The sequence below is a fragment of the Rhodamnia argentea genome, chromosome 11 (genome assembly GCF_020921035.1).
Source record: "Rhodamnia argentea isolate NSW1041297 chromosome 11, ASM2092103v1, whole genome shotgun sequence".
NCBI lineage: Eukaryota > Viridiplantae > Streptophyta > Magnoliopsida > Myrtales > Myrtaceae > Rhodamnia > Rhodamnia argentea.
In genome coordinates this window covers 427291-445902 of record NC_063160.1, presented here as the reverse complement: position 1 = coordinate 445902, position 18612 = coordinate 427291, and the positions used below count along the sequence as shown (strand labels likewise).

Below are 18612 nucleotides of genomic sequence, written 5' to 3'. Positions count from 1 at the left end.
AACAGAACGTACTATCCATATCATTTGCCCGGAAGAGAGATCGTTTTGGTGTCTCAGTAAGTCTCAATCATTGATTTATGAAAATTATACTTTTATCATTCGTTAAGATTTGTCGGACATCAGATAAACATGATACGGGAGAAAAAAAAAAACCACCCTAGATGCGCCTTCTCAAATGGAGTATAGTAATTGCGGCACGACGATGTTTGGGCAGAGTAAGAATTCCTGCGGTGGTCATTTCTTATGAGGAGTATAGTAATTGTGGTACAATGATGTTTGGGCAGAGTAAGAATTCCTGTGGTGGTCATTTCTTATGAGGAGTGTGACCTCCTGGTGATCCATGGGACAATATGCATGGATGGAGACTACATTACAGAACTATTCTCTAGATTCCCCGTATGTATCCAATATCCGGAATACTGAATCTTCAATCTTGTTTCATTGTAAAGGCGTCGATATTAACAGTTAACTCGATGCACAAACCGAAGATTTTGGCTTAATTCTGAGAAACATTTCCAACAGCTAGGCTAAAGAAGAAAAAGTGAGTCATTTTACTGTGAAATTGCATATGTATGTACAAGAATCACTACAAAAAAATACGGATTTAGCCACGAACAATTAGCAATGAAAAAAATTCGTCGCTCATTTGCGACGATAATAGCGACGAAAAAAAATTTGTAGCTATCTGTGACGGATTTAGCGATGAATTACTTCGTCTCTAATTAGCGACACAATTAGCTATGAATATATCATTTGTCGCCAATTTGCGACGAAATAAGCGACGGAAGATAAGTCGTCGCCAAAAATCATTTTGTGATCATATCATTGTATGTAGATGATGTCCCGATTGCCAAAAGCAATATGGAGATTGTTCAAACAGTTAAGAATTGGTTATCATCCAATTTTGAAATGAAAGATATGGATGAAGCTACCTATATTCTTGGAGTTAAGATTTCAAGAGATGTTCAAAAATGTTGTTGTTTCTCTCGCAAGAGAATATGTAAATAAAGTCCTTAAACGTTTCCGTATGCAAGATTGTAAGCCCATTGACACTCATATTACAAAAGGTGAAAGTGTGAGCCACAGATTGTATCCTAAGACTCCACAAGAATAGGAACGTATAGAAAATGCTCCATATGCTAGTACTGTTGGGAGTTTAATGTACACTATGATGTGTACAAGACCCGACATTTGTCATACTGTTGGAATGGTGAGTAGATGACAATTCAATCCAGGTCAAGCACATTGGATTGCCGTAAAAAGGATTCGAGGGTATTTGAACGGTGCTGTTGATTATTCACCGACTTACCAAGAAGGAGATATGGGCCTTGAAGGCTATACTGACACCGATTGGGAAGGAGATTTAGATGAAGAGAAATCTACATCTGGTTTTGTATTCTTACTATGTAGTGAGGCAATATCTTGGAGTAGTAAGAAACAAACATGCATCACAATCGACCATGGAAGCTGAGTTTGTGGCTCATTAGCGACGAGTACAAGAGGTGTTTGGCTTAAGGGATTTTTGGATCATTTAGGTGTTATTGAGTATGCTGCTAGTCCTTTATTGGTTAATTGTGATAGCCTACCAAGGATCCCAAATTTCATTGCAAAACCAAACATATAGATACCAAGTATAATTTTGTGAAAGACATGGTTGCACGAAAGGTTGTGAATGTCCAGTATATATCTATGCATAGTATGATAGCAGATCTTTTGACCAAGCCGATTCCTAGAGATGTTTTTTCTTTGCCGTGTAAAGTCATTGGGACTGCATAAAAGTTGAAATACTGGGTATTTGTATTTTACCCAAAGTTCACAATCAATAGTATTTGTTATCGTTATAGATGTCTATGATTTTATTTTACATTTATGCATATCAATGTTTAGTGCATTATATTGAGAAAGTATGCATGACATATAAAAGATTGGCTCACTCACACGAGTAACCACCTGTATTTACTATGTGATAAATAGATATGAGACTATTTCAAGCATATTATTTATGTGATAATTGAGAGCTCAAGCTTGAAGTTTTGATGTCGCTTCAACAAGAGTATTAAGATGAGGCCATAATAACTATGCCTGAAAATGAAGTAACCTACATATTTCCCTTTATCTGTCTTTGATGTCAAATGTGAGTTCTGATGGATTCTTTAAAGAGAGTAGATTTGTAAACTCAAGTTAGTCATTTGGAATGTCTAAATTGTCATCTATACGGCATTAAATGTAGAGACGTAAGCTCCATGGGAAACGAAAAAATACCGCAATACGTATTTCATATTACGTATGCATAAGATGACCAAGAAGAGTTAGCAAGAGTATTGATATCAACTCTATAGCCATGTGAGACTCTTGAGTATATGAGTTCCTCAAGTCAATGCCCTCACGACTTTGAATTATTCTCGAAATTTTGATTCGGTGTTTGTTATCCTATAGTGTTGCCAATAATCATGAATGATTCGATCTAGCGGGACATTTTTAGAAAAGCGAATTGAGTTGAATGGAGAGATTTTAAGGAAAGAGGAATATCAATATGTAGTTGATGTCACATTATGATTTTGTATTCATAGGTTGACCAATTATGATTATATAAGTGTAATTGTAATTATGAGTACAATACATATCAGACTTTTGAAGAAATCATGAGAGATATAAATGTGACTAATTGATCTAAGGTACAACATACTAGATCTACTCTAAATTATAATGCCCAATATGAGCTGCTATATATTCCTAACAGATGTATAGCAACGTGCTCTCATAGTATGTCGGTCGCACAGATTATTTACCCATTTAATCTTTGTAGTAAGAAGAGAAATAGAGATGTTTAGCCCTTTATGGGGAAGTAGGAGATGTTCGGAAAGATTGCGCCAATTTACGGGAAAATCAATACCTACCTTTATTGTGATAATTGATTGCAATTAAAGGAGATTTATTTTCTATTCAATACAAAGAGAGAGGAGATGATATATCATCTTCACATAACATACATCGTTCAATCAATCGACACAAAAACTCTCTCAATGAAAACTCTCTCGAAGAACGATCAATCGGTGGATCCGGATTGTTTTCTCACTTGCGTTTTGGGGCTCTTAATCTATGAAATCGAGGTATGTTCGTTAATCATGATATGCTTCTATGATCAGTAATACAAGTTGATTCTAGGACATATTGATCTAGTGCAATCCACTGCGTATATGTACGTATATGATGATTGAGATTGTTGTTCCGCTATAATCCACAAGTTACGCTTATAGGTATGTAGATCTATAATTTTTTCTCTTAGCTTTTAGATGTGTTAACCTTCAGTATCTATGGCATCTCTTTTCGTCAACTCAATGACAAATATTGTAGTTTTTGGAGTTTTGTTGTTCATTCTCTCTCACTTGGTCTCCAATGAAGGGATATCAAACATTGATATGTTCCCTTCATTCATGAAAAATTGGATTTTTCACCAAAGCAATAGTCAAACTATTATCCACAAAAATCTATGTCGATTTCATATGTTTCATATGAATATCTTGGAGTAGTCTTCTCAACCATATTGCATGATAAACACATAAAGATGTTGCAACATATTCAGCTTCACATGTTGATAGAGTAACACTTGGTTGCTTCTTTGATGACCACGTGAAAGCATTATTACACAAGAAAAATGCAAAGCCTACAGTTCTTTTTTTTACCATCGATGTCTCCCCTATAATCACTATTTGAATAAGCTCTAAGCTTAAAACATTTAGACTAATAGTAGTGCAAATCATGAGAAACAGTACTTTAATGTAGCGAAGTATCCTCTTTGCAGCTTAAGATGAGACGACTTTGGTTTCTCCATGTTTTGACTCACAATTCCCACATTGTACATGACATTTAGTCTAGTACATGTCAAATATCTCAAGCTTTCGTTCAAGCTTCTATAATACATAGGATCAACATTGGCAACATCGTCACACTTCAAAAGTTTGGCTCCGCACTCCATCGGTGCATTGACCGGTGTACAGTTCTTCATATTTAATTTTTGAAAGATATTTTCTACATATCCTTTTTGGGAAATAAAAATTTCATTTGCACTTTGCTTCACTTCTATCTCAAGAAAATCATTCACAAAACCATTATCGGTCATCTCAAATTCCTTCACCGTAGAAGCCTTAAAAGCATCAATCATCGCGAGACTATGTCCTGTAAAGATAAGGTCATCGACATATAAACATGCCAATGGAACATCACCTCTCTCTCTCTCTCTCTCTCGGGCGTACACATGAAGAAGAGATGGAGGTGGTGACCGGCTAGGCGAGGGAAGGAAAGGAGGGGGAGTTGGGCCAAAATGGATATTTGTGGGCTAGCCTTTGTGAAGGGAAAGTGGGTGAGAAGTGAGGAAAGAATAGTAACCGCGGGCTAGGTCAATTCGGCTCAATTCAATTTTTTTTTCATAATTTTTCGTGTTTCTTTTCTTTTCTTAATTTACGACAATAAAGAAAAGATGCATATTTATCCAATTTGGCCTATTCTATTTTCAAACAAGAGAAAATAAATTAAACCTAATCGGGACCGACAAAGTTAGGTGTCAACAAAGGCTTATTCACCTTTTGTACCCCTAGGTGTGTGTCATGAAGATCTCTAGAGCCTCCTTAGAAGTAGTTTCATTCGATACCTTCTCAAACATAGAATCATCTTGTTGACACCAAAAAATAACAAGTACAAATACCAAATGGACAACGGCATCACAATGCCCCGAGACTCGGTAGGTCAAAAGCAATGTACCGAACGAATGGTGAGGCCATTATGTCTCAAGGTTTGATAAGTGACGAGTGATGTAACGAAGGGGTTGCAGAGCCGTGAGACCCCGGGATTCGGTAAGTGGGAGGCAAGGTTATTAAACCCCGAGATTCGGTGAGTTAAGAGTAATGCAGAAATTTGTTGCTAGAATCATAAGAGATCAACAAGAGGGAAATACAAGAATATTATTGAGCATGAGTTTGCCAAGTTAGCCATGTTAGCAAGGGAGTTACAAGCCAAAAGCAGAAGTAATGGGCATGAGCGGATCATGGGAAGTTATTTAAGAAGATTCAAGGGAGTTACAAGCCAAAAGCAAAACTAATTGACACGAGCAGATCGTGGAAAGTTATTTGAGAAGATTCAAATTTGAATCCACTATGGAAGTTACAAATCAAGAGAAATCATTTAAATGCTGACGAACAAGTAATGAAGATCGTGGGCAAAAGGGAAGTTATTGAAGGCGTCAAGATTCAAGATTCGAAAAACATGAGAATAATTGATTGAGCGGTTACAAGATGCAAGAGATTACAAGTGTGCAAAGAAGATGAAGGGGAAGAGACAGATCGATACACAACAAAAAAACACACTTGTCTTCATTGTAGTTCAAGTTTTCTCTACACTTTACATTTCCTGCACTCTTTCATTCCTAGTAGTTGAGTTTGTTGCCCTTTTAGCTACTGCTTTCTTAGGAGTACTGTAAACTGTAGAAGTTTGACCCTTTGTTGATTTCACAATCCATAGTCGATCCATTTACATTCAATCCATCTCTTGCTACACACTTTTCACCGGAACCCTCCTCGATAAATGAGCCACATAACCCCTTTAATAAAAATCGAAGAACGAATTTCGGTGAAAGATTTTCCTTGTCACAAAATAAGCGAACACATCTAAAGCTTGATAGATAATCGATATGGCATATTGATCTATTGTTTGAACTTTCTCTAAGGCATTCTTCTGATTTTGACTCGAGGTGGCTTCATCTTCGGGCTCCTCGTAGCCTGAGTTGACAACTTCCCATACATCATGGGCATCAAGTAGAGGAAGCTGGGTGTTTATTAAGGCTATGATCACAAACCATAAGCTTTGATACCAATTTGAAGGGGATAAGGTGGAGTTGAAACACTTTCAAACACTCACAAGACAACTTACGAAGGAGACGAGTAGGCTTTTCTTCTTCTTTTTCTCCATAATTCACCCATAACAAAATGATTATAGACTTGCCTTTATATAGGTATATTGTATTATTCTTGAACTTACTCTTAAAAGACTCCTAACTAAATTCCTAGAAACACAAATGACCATGATGCATTTAGAAAACATTGACTAGACATTGTAATACAAACAGACTTTTGAAAAGTTTGCCTGATAATGATTCTTGAAAGTAACTTTACAATAAAGACTATGGATTCTTGCATCCGTCTTGCGAGTGGAACGAACGATGGCATCAATTATGAAATACCGATATCGAGGTACCTAGTTGACAAACAAACGACAACTTCTTCACATAATCGGCAACTCCCTTGAAGTGTATGCGGTTTATTTTTAAACAAGGATGTGTTCTAATAGCTAGAGAAGATAAGTCATAGCCTTTAATCAGAACTGAGATTTTTCCTTCCTAATGAAGAAACAACCTGTGAGACCTCCGTTGGGCAGAAGTGCCAGCTCCACTGGACTCTCTGCGCCTTCTTCAGCGGACAAGATGCCTCTGTGGTTGTTGATGTCCGTTCTCACGGAGCCGGGGCAGACACAATTGATGCAGAAACCTGGGAACTTGCTGGCCAGGATCCTGGTGTAGGCATTGAGGGCTGCTTTTGACATGATATACGCGGGTGTGGCTGCAGATGAACCGTTCTTGAAATCCTCGAGGAAAACATTCACGACCTCATCCACTTTCTCTGGTGTTAGGTTCTCGATGTCGCTAAGAACTCCTTTCGCCCATTCGCTAGACACGTACTGAAGTGGAAAGATCGGCAATTCGTTACAACAGAACCTCATCATTAGCTCAGCTGATGCATCTAGTTAGAGACTCGATAGTATAATATGGTTTTAGATCAATAAGGCACCTGATCTCTACCCGGATAACAAAGATTTAAGAGTTCTACCAAATGTTTTGGACAAGGCTTCGCCCCTCGAGATTGAACTTTATAGTTGTTGGGACAGCAACTAGAGGCCCAAACAGCCCTCCTCAATCCCAATAAGCTTCAGAAAGTTGCCTTAATGAGATAGAAGAAGGGAGAGAGAGAGAGAGAGAACAGAGAAACATAAGAAAGAGACAAACAAGAAAGCAAAATTGCGGTGATTGACCGGGGTTAGGCCTTCTAATGTAATATGCCTTGATACTTAACTCCGTTTGTTTCGTGAAAAATGAATTATTTTGAAAATCGGGAGTCTCAGTTGCTCGCCCAACCACTAGATTCCTTACTTTATTTTTCATAGTTTTTGCCCATATATCCCGCCTTTTGTTTCGTATGCTTGCACCTACCTGGAGCTTCCCAATAACGGAGGAGACATTCACTATCCTAGGCGAGTCGGACCGTTGGAGTAGGCCGATATGAGCTTCAACCATTCTTTTCGCCTCATAGTAATTGGTGTCAATGCCTGCTGCGGCTGCTTCATAAGACGGCATAAAAATTTCACTCCAATTGGCTTTGGTAACATCCTGTTCCTGCATTCACATGTTACAACCAAGAAAACCCCATTCCTTATGATATTCGCAGCTAGTTGGTGATAACCTCTATCTGTAATTGCATGAACAAAAGGATGTAGCTTATTCCGTAGACATGTTAAAATAGGTCATAAACCCATTTTTTAACCCATATGTGATGGTTGAGTTATTATATGAGTTGATTATATTCAATAAATTGGTTTAAACATAATATAAGCGATAAAGGAGTCATGGACGGGTATACAACTTACTTAGATACAACCAACTTTTATAACTCTCTCTTCATTCTCTCTCACCCTCACTTGATCTCGCGCTCACTCACTCCATTCTCTTACCTTAGTTTGGGTATGAGTTTTCCTAGATTTGATTAAACATGGAAGTATTATGGGATATGAGTTGGGTCGGGTTGTGGGTCACTAAATTTGCATTGCAGTAAAATGGGTCTCTTTGAGTCGGGCCATTTATGACCCGACTCAAAGTCGAGTCGACCGGTTTACTATTCAATAAGAACCCCAGCCCATATACTTTTCTTTTCGCTTATTGTTATAACTAATTGTAAGTTAAAACATGTGCAAAGTCAGAAAGGGTAATGTTTACTCTTCATGCAGGTTATCTTATTCTGGGATTCAATTTGAATAGTTATAATAGTAGTTATGTCGTCATTATGTCTCGAGCTCGAGTCCAATTGAGTGCAGGATATTAGTTTGGTGGCAGTTTTCTGCCTGGCTTATGTGAATAGAGATGTCGCGTCTCCTGATAATGTTGAATGAAGATGACAGAGTCTGTGATGAGGGTGTGTAATGGCTCTTCTAGAGACTAGAGTGGAAGTTTCTTGAGAATTGCCTGAAAAGCTTGTAGATGAGTTTACTGGATTGTTGTAATATCCCTCGTACCACTTGATTTTTAGTGAAATTCTTCTTCTTATGGACGTATGTCATACGATAGGGGGTTAATTTCCGTATTGTTTTATTCTTATTTACTGCGTTCCATTAGCTTGGTCACATAGCAGTTGGTGTGGGAGCTTTGGTACAAAGGTTGAAATAGATTGACGGCGAAAGAAGGAAATGAAAATTGCGAGGTTTAACGGCACTATTTTGATTTGGAAGATGCATATTAATTAAGGGTTGTTTGTGTTGGATCAAAGTAGTCCATATCAGCCTTTTTGTAGCAATTCTCTTATTCGGTCAATTCCCAAATCTTCGCCCCCCTCAAAGCCTGTAGCACGCTGACCAGACTCTTTCACGTCGGTCTCCAGCCTCAAGAGATCGGCTTGGGCTAAGCCCCGTCCATGAACCGCACGTCTATTCGAAGGGTTTCTGCCTTTCTCCCCAATGCATAGTTTGAAGTTTAGCCTAAAACTTATGATTGAGAAATCAAAAGAAATGGAATCTCCACCTCATTTATCCTGATAACACGCCCAATTTGGACCCTGGGGAGTTACCTCTGTGTAATATTATCCATTTTGAGCTGAAGCCTTCACGGCTTTAAAACGCGTTATACAGAGAAGAGAACCTCACGCCTTATCAACTAGCTTAGGACTCCCCCCTAAGAGACGTGGGACAGAAGGCATGCATTTGAGCTTGCCCACGTACTGTCAAGGCGTTGCACTAGCCCGTCCCTCCTTACTTTTCGGGTATGGGTTGTCACAATAAAAACTAAAGCTTTGATTTCATACTTAAATGGTCATGATGCTGCTTCATTCCTGGTCGGACGAAACTTGGTTGACGAGTTACAAATGGGGCCATCACTCATATTTAACTCTAGTAAAGTTTTCATATGGGCGATGACCATAACTTGTACTCACAAATTAGAGGTTTGGTAGGAAGAAATATCCTCCAGCTGGAGAAGAGAGGAAAGTATGGACACCTTATTCGAAGTATCACCCAGTTTGGTGCATAGTAAATTTGCAACTTGGAACGATTTTAATCATTGAAATCAGAGGATATACATGGAAGATTTGGTTCTATTCCAATTTTTTTGAACTACAGGAATGAAAATGTCCACTCTAGGTTCTCATTAGTTATCACTCATTCCAAGCTTCTTGTCCAAGTCAGCTGTTCAAGCCTTCAAGGCATTCACAAAACTGCTGTTCTTTCGTCTGCTGAGCTGCATAAAATGACTTTGGCAAAGAATTGAGGTCTCTGCAGATTCTCAATAACAGCGTATCCTCAAATTTAGAAGTAGAAACAGCTTCAGTAAGAAATCCAGCCATTGACTTAAGTCGACAGGAAGTGTTGAGATCTGACGAAGTCTTGCAGCTAGATAAAAGGCTCCTCATATCTTTTGCAAGCTCGAAATTGTTGACGAAATTATGATACTCAAATGAGCGCCATACAAAAGTGATGAAATTCAAGTGATAAAAACAAAAAAATTTTACGACACTCAAATGAAGACCATATAAAAATTATGGCACTTATAGTCATTCTCCCAATTACTTTCCACCAAAAGTCTCGCCATTCTCATCCAATCAATCTAGCATATGTTTGCATTTACAAAATGCTCGGAAGGCAGCTTTAGTCTTTCAGCTACTAAGGAATGAAGATAAATGTAACATTTTGTCGGCAAATAAATCAAAATGTGGGTTCATAACTGCTGTAGAGAGAGCCTTTAACGGTGCCTTCAACTAGAAAAGAAAGTGTCTTTCTTTATCTCCTTACGTTTACTAAATATTTGATGGGAATATTGATTCCCATCATTGAATGTTGTTAATTTGTGGGTTTATTACATTAAGGGAAAAATTAGAATAATTCGGAAATTTGTTGTATCTCACCTGTCAATTCTCCTCTTCGCATTTTAAAATCTATAATTACCGTCCTCACATTTTTGCGTTAGATCGCCTACAGATGATTTGCAAGTCCCCATTTTATTCTTAAATTATCGCATCCTCAACCTTGCATTTCACTTTTCGGATGTAAATTTCGGTGCACATGGGGGGCAAATAAGTCTTTTTAAGTGGGGAAGAAGCACAAATATGGATTTCAGATTGTGATTCGACATGGTTTTTTGCAATTGTCCCAATTGCAAATAGAGGTAGATATTTCAAGATTTTAACCTTTTAGGCTCTATTTATTTCACGAAAAAATGACTTTTTTTTCATAAATATCTTTTAAAATTGATCATTTATATCGCTTGAAATAATAAGTTAATAAAAAATATTTTTATTATCGACAACAATTTATGTTTAAACATCCTCATATACGATAAAAATATTTTTCGTTCATCCAATTTTATGAGCGATGCAAGTAATCATTTTTTGAGAAATTATTTTTCAAGTCATTTACTTTCCGTGAAATAAAACAAACGGAGCCCTAATCAATAATTCTGAAATAATCGAATAAATGACAATAATTGACTAAATATAAGAGCTGGTAATTTCAAATAGGAGTTAATAACTTAAGCTTCATAAATAATTATTGGCAATCTTTCAGAAGTAGTTGGTAATCTTTAAAAATGCTGGAGATTGAGGAAATTGCACAAGGAGTCCTAAAACTTTAAAAAATATAATTGAGTCCTAAGCCTTTCGATTGGTTCAATTATATCTTATACCAAGAAAGCATAATAAAGTTCCAGCTTACTCGATCATTGACTAACTCATCACACGGTCAAGCAGGACAATAAGTGAATGCTTCCGGATAAAAAAACTTGGAAGGCCTTTTACTGCGTTATATAAAGCCTCAAGAGAATGTTTAGACAGGGCAAGCCAAGTCTTCCTGGCTGTTTTGTTCCTCAATGAGATCAGCTGATGCAACGGAGGGTATCCTATGGCGCTTCAAAATCGTAGAGGTGGCGATTTTAGCTGTACGATAGTCGAATACAATTACCCTTTCTTCGTCCAAATCGAATCGTATGCTTTCACCACTGTAGTGCTCTACAAGCCGGTACAAATGCCTCAAATTTTCAATTTCGATTCCATTAACCTTCCTCACCTGTCAACCACAAAATAAGAGTAATAGTTAAGCACTCAAGTTCCACAAAAACAGGACAACTTCCTAGTGGAGAAAAAACCAACGGCTGGAACCCACTGAGATCAGATGCATATTGGCTTTACCCAGCAGCAATTTGTAAGTTGGCCAGACTTAAAATTGACAGCATCGTCTTTCTTCATAATGCTTGTTTTGATTTTCCTTTCTACCTTCATTTTTTCCAATTGGTTGGGAGCACTATTAAAATGGCGAGATTGTACGCGTGACAAAGAAACCATAATGATTGAATTCTACCCTTACAATTTCTTGAAGTGACCCCGGGAGATTTCCACTGTTCTTTAAAACACAAGTTCAATAATGAAATTCATCCATTCCACAGTGTAGGTACCTGAAATTCTGCAAGCCGTTCATACCCCGCATTAATGTCATCCATCAGGACCTGTAGCAGTCAGCATTTGTTAGTAGTTCAAATATAGCCTTTAGATTTAACTTTCTAGTCTTCTTTCATTTCCTATAATAATCTCAACAGATTCAAATTTTGGAACATTATAATAGTTTGAGAAATCTGGCTGCCACCTCTTGCGCGTGATGAAAAGGAGCAGGATTACCAACCCATATTAAATCTTGCAGTCACAATGACCAAGAATCAGACTCAAAGAAAGGCTTCTCATATCGCTTTAAATTCAGCATATACATCCCTTATAGCTTTCAATCAAACACAGGTCCTCGGACATCCTATCTAACAAAAACCTACTGCTGATAAAAGAAGTCAACAGCCTCTAGTAGAATGCGGAAGAATACCAACCTGTGAAAGAATAACAAGTTGTTCGCCAGCAGTTTTTGGAAGTTCCCTTAGTGCACGTTCACACAACCGCCGAGGCGACGTGTTATACCAGTCTTCACCATATTCATGAAGGTACGGTTGGGTGAGTGGAATGAATATCAGACCCGCAAATATATAATAAGTTGGAAGCTTGTCAAACTGGTGTACTGGAACTAACTGTTGCAACTGCAAAATCAATTATTTTTCAAATGTTAAAACTGTAACGGTCTCCCTAAATTCTCTCTTTGCTGACAAGGCAAGAACATATATACAAAGATCAATCAGCATATCCTTAGTCCACAAACAGAAGGTAACTCTAGGAGCTACTGAGTACACCCATCATTGCTCCATGCAAAGAATGACAGAATTATCCCATGAGGCCGAGCCTTGGAGGGTAGCAAGTTAGTTTGATCATCTCATGCTCTACTTCAGTTACAGATCGATGAAGTTAAATCCAAGAAGTCTTTCAACTACTTCTGTACAGATCATGATGACTATAAGGGAATTGTGCATTCTGTTTGGATAAAGTGGTCACTGAATATCCAATGTACTGCTTATTGCTCTCTTTTTTTTTTGGGTCAGAGCTCATTGCTCATTAAATAGGAGGTTTTTTGATGCTTTGCTTGAGAAAGTGGAAATAAAAAAACTTGAGCTTGCTGCTGTCCAGCGTGCTCTTAGGAGTAATCACTCTGAGAGTTAACTGAGGAAGAGCAGAAAATTAGAATTGAATTGGAGCATCTGCAGCAAGCTGAGGAAGCTTTCTATAAACAAAAATCTAGAATTACCTGGCTAAAGCTTGGTGATCCAAATTCTGGTTTTTCTCATTAAGTGGTGAAAGTGAGAACTCTGGGAATGCTATTAGATCCCCGGTGGTCAGTTATGGAAGTATCTCATAAGAAGCATGATGAAATTGTGGCAGAACCTGCGGGCTTTTATTACGACTTACGGGTTGCTCCAGATGTTAATTGCTCCAGTGGAATCATCTTTCAGCTAAAGGGATTGCTCAACTATCAGCTTTCTGATGATCTACAGGATCTCGTGGGCGCTCTTAGCACAGCTGAGGAAATCCAAACCTCTCTTTGTTCTGGTCCTGAAGGGTATTCCTCTCATTTCTTTAAAGATTCTTGGTCCATCACTAGTAGAGATTGTAGTGCTGCTATACATAGCTTCTTCCAGGAAAATCAATAGGTGAAAGCAGCTGAGTTTTCTGGTATCACTTTGGTCCCTAAAGTCCACAGTGCCTCTAAAATGGCTGATTATAAGCCTATCTCCTGCTGGATGATGTCCACAAATGCATCACTAAAATCCTGGCCAAATAGATTCAATATAGCGCCCTGTTATTTTGTCAAAAAGAACTAATGAGCTTCCACTGAGGATAGGAAAATCATATTTTTTTCTTTTGTTTATTAAGGTAGATGATGTTTTTCTTTGACGAACTCAGAATTTGTGACAGCTAGACTTTTGCTTCCCCTATCTTAATCTCCAGCCAGAAAAGTCCTCAGTAAAAACCTCTTGCATCTAGTGGAAGGTAGGTTCATATTTAACCCCGCACCTAAAAAGAGGTAGGAAAATAGTTGTGCCTGCCTCATCTGGTTTATCACTGGATAATAATTGTGGGAATGGTGTGAATGAGTTTGGACACCGAATTTTTTGCTGAGTAAGAAAATAAGTGCCCCTAGACTCTACAGACAAATGTTAGATGAGTTTTTTTTTTTTTTTTTTTGACACAGAGTTAGATGAGTTCAAATGGCCATTTACAGGCTTGACATTGAATCCTTCTCAAACATTGAAGAGGATGCTGTTAAATGCAAGTTCATGGATGTCCAATCACTAATTTGTTATAAACATTGACGAACACATCACGAAAGTGGGACAAGAACAAGCAACGATTTAAGTGACCCTGAAGGTGCATGAGGGCTAGATCTTTTAATAAGTAAAGTGGGAACCGAACAATTGTGTAAAGTTTTAAGTGACTCTAAAGGTGCATGAGGGCTAGAACTTAATAATTCTTCAACAAGTTTCCACTGCTCTAAAGCAGTCGAACAACTGGACAGTGGAACCCATTCACAGAGTGGCATTATATAATTTTATAGAAGAGGGAAAAAGAACTTCACAAAATATGAGCATTATGGCTGCCGGGATAAAATACTATCAATGTATCTTTAGAATAAGAAAATGAAGCATTGGCCAAGATAACAGTATGAGGAAAATGTTAAAAAGTGCCTCTAAGGCACTTGCTTAGGGCCATTAATTGTGCTTTGAGAACAAAGATATTTTTCTTTGAAGTAGGTGACTTTTGAAATGTATTAGTACTCAATTTCCAAAGTGTAATTATGCATAATTACTATTTTTAGTGGTCTTAACTTGTGCATTTGAGCCACTCGGTAATAAGACCATAACACAAACATATAGAAGCCAATTAGCGATTGACTCTATTTCAAATTTTTTTTGCTGTATATTAAAAGCTTTCCTTATCGATACTGGAGAAGTGGGAATGCTGTAGAGTTGCCCAACAAACCACTACCCCTTTGTCAGAGAGAGAGAGAGAGAGAGAAATTAACAAGAAAAATACTATTGGAATGTTCGGCGAGAGTCATAACTCTTGCTCACTTTGAGTGAGGCCGTCATCGGTGCACCACAGGACAAGTTGGGATAGAAGTAAAGGCTATCCACTCAGCCAACCACCTCAGTGGTAAAAGCTTCGCTCCTTATTATGCCATAGCGCGGCTAAATCTATTCATGCCTTTGCTCCAAGGTCATTTTAAACGGCAGTCAAATTGTGCAAGTACCTGATCTATCAATGTTCTAGTTCCAAGCATAGTTCTCTTGTCCTTCACAGTAGCCCTTAAGAATTTGCATGAGAATTATTCGTATTTTATTAAACTCGTTAATGATATGATTCCATCAGAAGCATAAATAATTGTTTCTCCTCACGAATCAAAGAAACTAAATCTCCATCCTCAACCCAAAATCGTCAATCCAAAAGGTGAAATAGGGGATCATCAATCCACCTGCTATTTCTCACTTTAGAAATCTTCAAAGTTGTACAAACTTCTAAAAATTTCAATTTGGCTTTACATATTAGGAGATATTAACCTTTCTATGCCATCAAGACTGTACCTGCTCACAAATATATGGTATCATACAAACATAACTGAGACATAAATGTCAAAGAAAAAATGTCAGAATGACTCACTGGTCGGAGGGTTATGCTGAATTCATTCTCTTTTCCATCCCGAAGAACTTTGAGTAAGGCTGTTTCATTAGGCTTCTTCATGGATGCCAAATGATCAAATGTAATGCGCTCTCTGTTCCGGAAAGGAACTGCAATATGCATTGCATAAAAGGAACATTAGGTCCAACAAAACACCTGCCAAGAAAACCACCAAAAAAAAAAAAAAAAAACTCAAAAGCAAAACCATTAGAAAAGCCCAGTGTCGCAAAGACGAAAAGCCAGGTACAGGTGTCTAACTATTACAGACTCAAAACGACTGAAATTACAGAGATGCAAAAGATGAAAAACGCATGGCTTATTGAGGGAAGATGAGAGTAAAGCCAGTGTGGTTATGAAATTATATCCATGCATTTTGACTAGCATGAATGATATCAACACGAATATATTCACTGCCATTACCATGATGGCAAACGAAGGCTGAATGCTATAATTGTACAAACATACTTGTTCCATCATTAGCCACAGGCACACCATCAAATGAAAGGATGATATCATCCTTCTTGAGGATCCTATAAGCATCTGAAAGAGGGTTGATTTTGTTTACAAGAACTCCAGTCATTTCTGGTAGCATCCTGAAGTGGTTTCTCAGTTGAGAATTTTCAGTTGGCTGGCATGACAAGCCAAGGGAGCAAAAGCCTGTGTATTCTCCACTTTCTTCAACACCAGAAATGAAGTGTTTGATTACTGGAACAGGAATTATGTATCTACAAACCATTGATAAAAAAATTAGTGGAGAACTAAGAGAATACTTTATGAGCAAACAAGAAAATATACCTCCAAAATAGTGATCACAACTTCTTACCAATTCCAGCCACATAAATTCACTATTTCGACTACTAGAAGGATTGTAACTTCAAAACTAATCCAAGCTAGAAAGAACTATCTTTTAAGCATTCTCATGTTCATTGTTAAGATCACTAAAAAAGTGATTTTGACGATATACGTACTTTATGCAATGGCATATAATGATGATGATCTGCATGAAGTACTGATAGTAATATATTTTTGGGATAGCAATTAAAAGAAAAGAACTCGTTAAGTATCCAAATGATGCCTTTCTAGGTACAATACCATGCATATGAAGCTAGAAGAAATGAAACAGCAAGGGCAACTCTACGAGGCAAGTCCGAACGCTCAGGTGTATGATAAGAAACTCCTGCTAAGAAGTTGCTCTATCCTTAATGTTGCAAAGAGTGATCTGCTAGCCAAGCCTCAGTACTGCAACTTTTTGCTTAATTGAAGTCCGAGAAGGGGTTTTTGGGGCAGAACAGTAGCCACATGAACACTGGCAAGATACAAGAAGGCCGATGATTTGCTGCCGAGGTGATAGCTTTCTCCATCCTTGAAACAGGACAGATATCCACATGATTGTGGGAAGATAGAAAATATTCATCAAGTACAATTGTTCAGAAGTGGGCACGAATCAACAACTCAAGCACATTTCGTCTAGGATTCTTGATGCATGTATATAGCAATCAAATTGAACAAAGAGGAATGAAAGGTTTGAGAAAGCACATCTCGTCGATAAGCAAACAGCAGATTCTACTCGAACGAAGTTGAAAGTGTGTGGGGAAAAGCAAAGAGAAATTATTCATGTATGGAAGCTCTACACATAACACAAACTGAGTCGATTGGAATTCAACAAGATGAAAAGGTTTAGCATAATTTTTAAGTGCAAGAGGAAGTTCTAACAGAATAAACGCTTCCATGACAAATAAGAGGGAATAAAGCAAGGTCAGTGCAATAGATGTCTGGTATGTAGAGCGTGACCAATGTTCTCATCACAAAAGGAACAGAAGAACTCACCCAATATTCTCAGAACCGGTTAGGTTCTGGAAAGCTACACCGACAACTTTATCACCCATGAGAGCAGGGCCCCCACTATTACCCGGGTTTATAGCTGCATCAATTTGGATTGCCATAAGTTGAGTCGCACCATGCGCATATTGAGTAGGCTCAACTCTGGAGACAACGCCTTTGGTTATGGAAATATTGTCCCCACCTACAGCGAAGTAAGAGTTAGCTGGTTACTCACTATTAGTGTAATATAGGTGGGGAATTGAGCTGCAAGTACCTTGAGGATACCCAACAACAGCTATAGCTTCTTGTAGGAACGGAATGTCTCCGAGCTCCAAGAAACTCATGCCCGCCCAGAATTCTTGACTGTCCACCACCAGAATGGCCAAGTCACATTCATGACCAACAGACACGACATGTGCCCTGTACTTGGTAGGCGAACCATGCTTTCTCACGAGAACGAATGTATGGTCCGCAACTACATGAGCGTTGGTAATAATTCTTTTCCCAGGAATGACAAATCCTTCAGTTGGGTCAGCAGGAAAACAGATAAGATTAGATTAGATTAGATGCGAGGGACAACAATGGTCAAACAGGCAACAAGAGGAGGGGGAGGGGGGGTACCCACCAGATCCCCAAGTCTCGCGAGGGGGCTTGTTCTGCCAGGGAAGCAAGTAGTTGGGACTGCTGGAGACAGTGAAAATCTTGACCACCGAGTCCAATGCCGTTTCTATACCCGAATATGCGGCGCTCTCAACTTCACTTGCAATACTCGAGAGGGATCGCGAGGTAGAAAACCGACCCAAAGTGGTATTGGAAGCGCCGGCGACACGATGAAGGTAATAATTGTAAGGGTTGGAACTGGAAGAAGAAGAAGAAGAAGATAAGAACCTCCCGCAACAGCCGGTATCGCCGTCGGACAGAGGTAGACGACTGAGACTCAGCAGCGACAAGGAAAGCCTGCGAACCCTTGCACTTGCAGCTGACCAGCTCAATATCATCGTTTAGCCTGGGGTGGGGGGTGGCAATGCCCAGATTTGCCTCGCCCTTCAACTTTACTACCAAGGGCGAGGCGACGCGCTACTTCACATTACCTCGAGTTCAATGAGTTGCGACTTACTTCTACTGTTTCAGACAGCCGAAGCCACCGGATGCGGAAACATCACCCAACTTCTCTGTCACTGTGAAAATGGGTTCTTGCGTACGCAAAATTTGTAGACAGCAAAATGGTCGGTGAGAAGAAGTATGGGGGAAGACGAAGGACGGCGGCGGCAGAGACGGTGACCCGCTGGTGGGCTAAGAAAAAAAGTCGGTGACTTTAGGATCTCTGTACCTTAACCTAATAAAAAGTCAGTGTGGAAACGAAACATGTTCTTTTTTCAAAATATTCTTCTTT

General features: G+C 38.6%; 2 protein-coding genes across 2 annotated transcripts; both read right to left on the bottom strand.

The window, feature by feature from the left end:
• Positions 1–6253: 6253 nt before the first annotated feature.
• Positions 6254–7671, bottom strand: LOC115732004 ((+)-neomenthol dehydrogenase-like). The gene is made up of 2 exons (XM_030662660.2): positions 7256–7671; positions 6254–6726 (listed from the first exon to the last, which is right to left on the bottom strand). The coding sequence occupies exons 1-2, from the start codon at positions 7442–7444 to the stop codon at positions 6367–6369; spliced, it is 549 nt and encodes a 182-aa protein (XP_030518520.1). The 5' UTR covers positions 7445–7671; the 3' UTR covers positions 6254–6366.
• A 3323-nt stretch (positions 7672–10994) lies between these two features.
• On the bottom strand, positions 10995–18299 carry LOC115729068 (protease Do-like 10, mitochondrial). The gene is made up of 8 exons (XM_030659510.1): positions 17845–18299; positions 17494–17739; positions 17226–17421; positions 15864–16123; positions 15381–15508; positions 12167–12370; positions 11750–11800; positions 10995–11364 (listed from the first exon to the last, which is right to left on the bottom strand). Exons 1-8 carry the CDS (start codon positions 18215–18217, stop codon positions 11125–11127), a joined length of 1698 nt encoding a protein of 565 aa, XP_030515370.1. The 5' UTR covers positions 18218–18299; the 3' UTR covers positions 10995–11124.
• Positions 18300–18612: the final 313 nt, after the last annotated feature.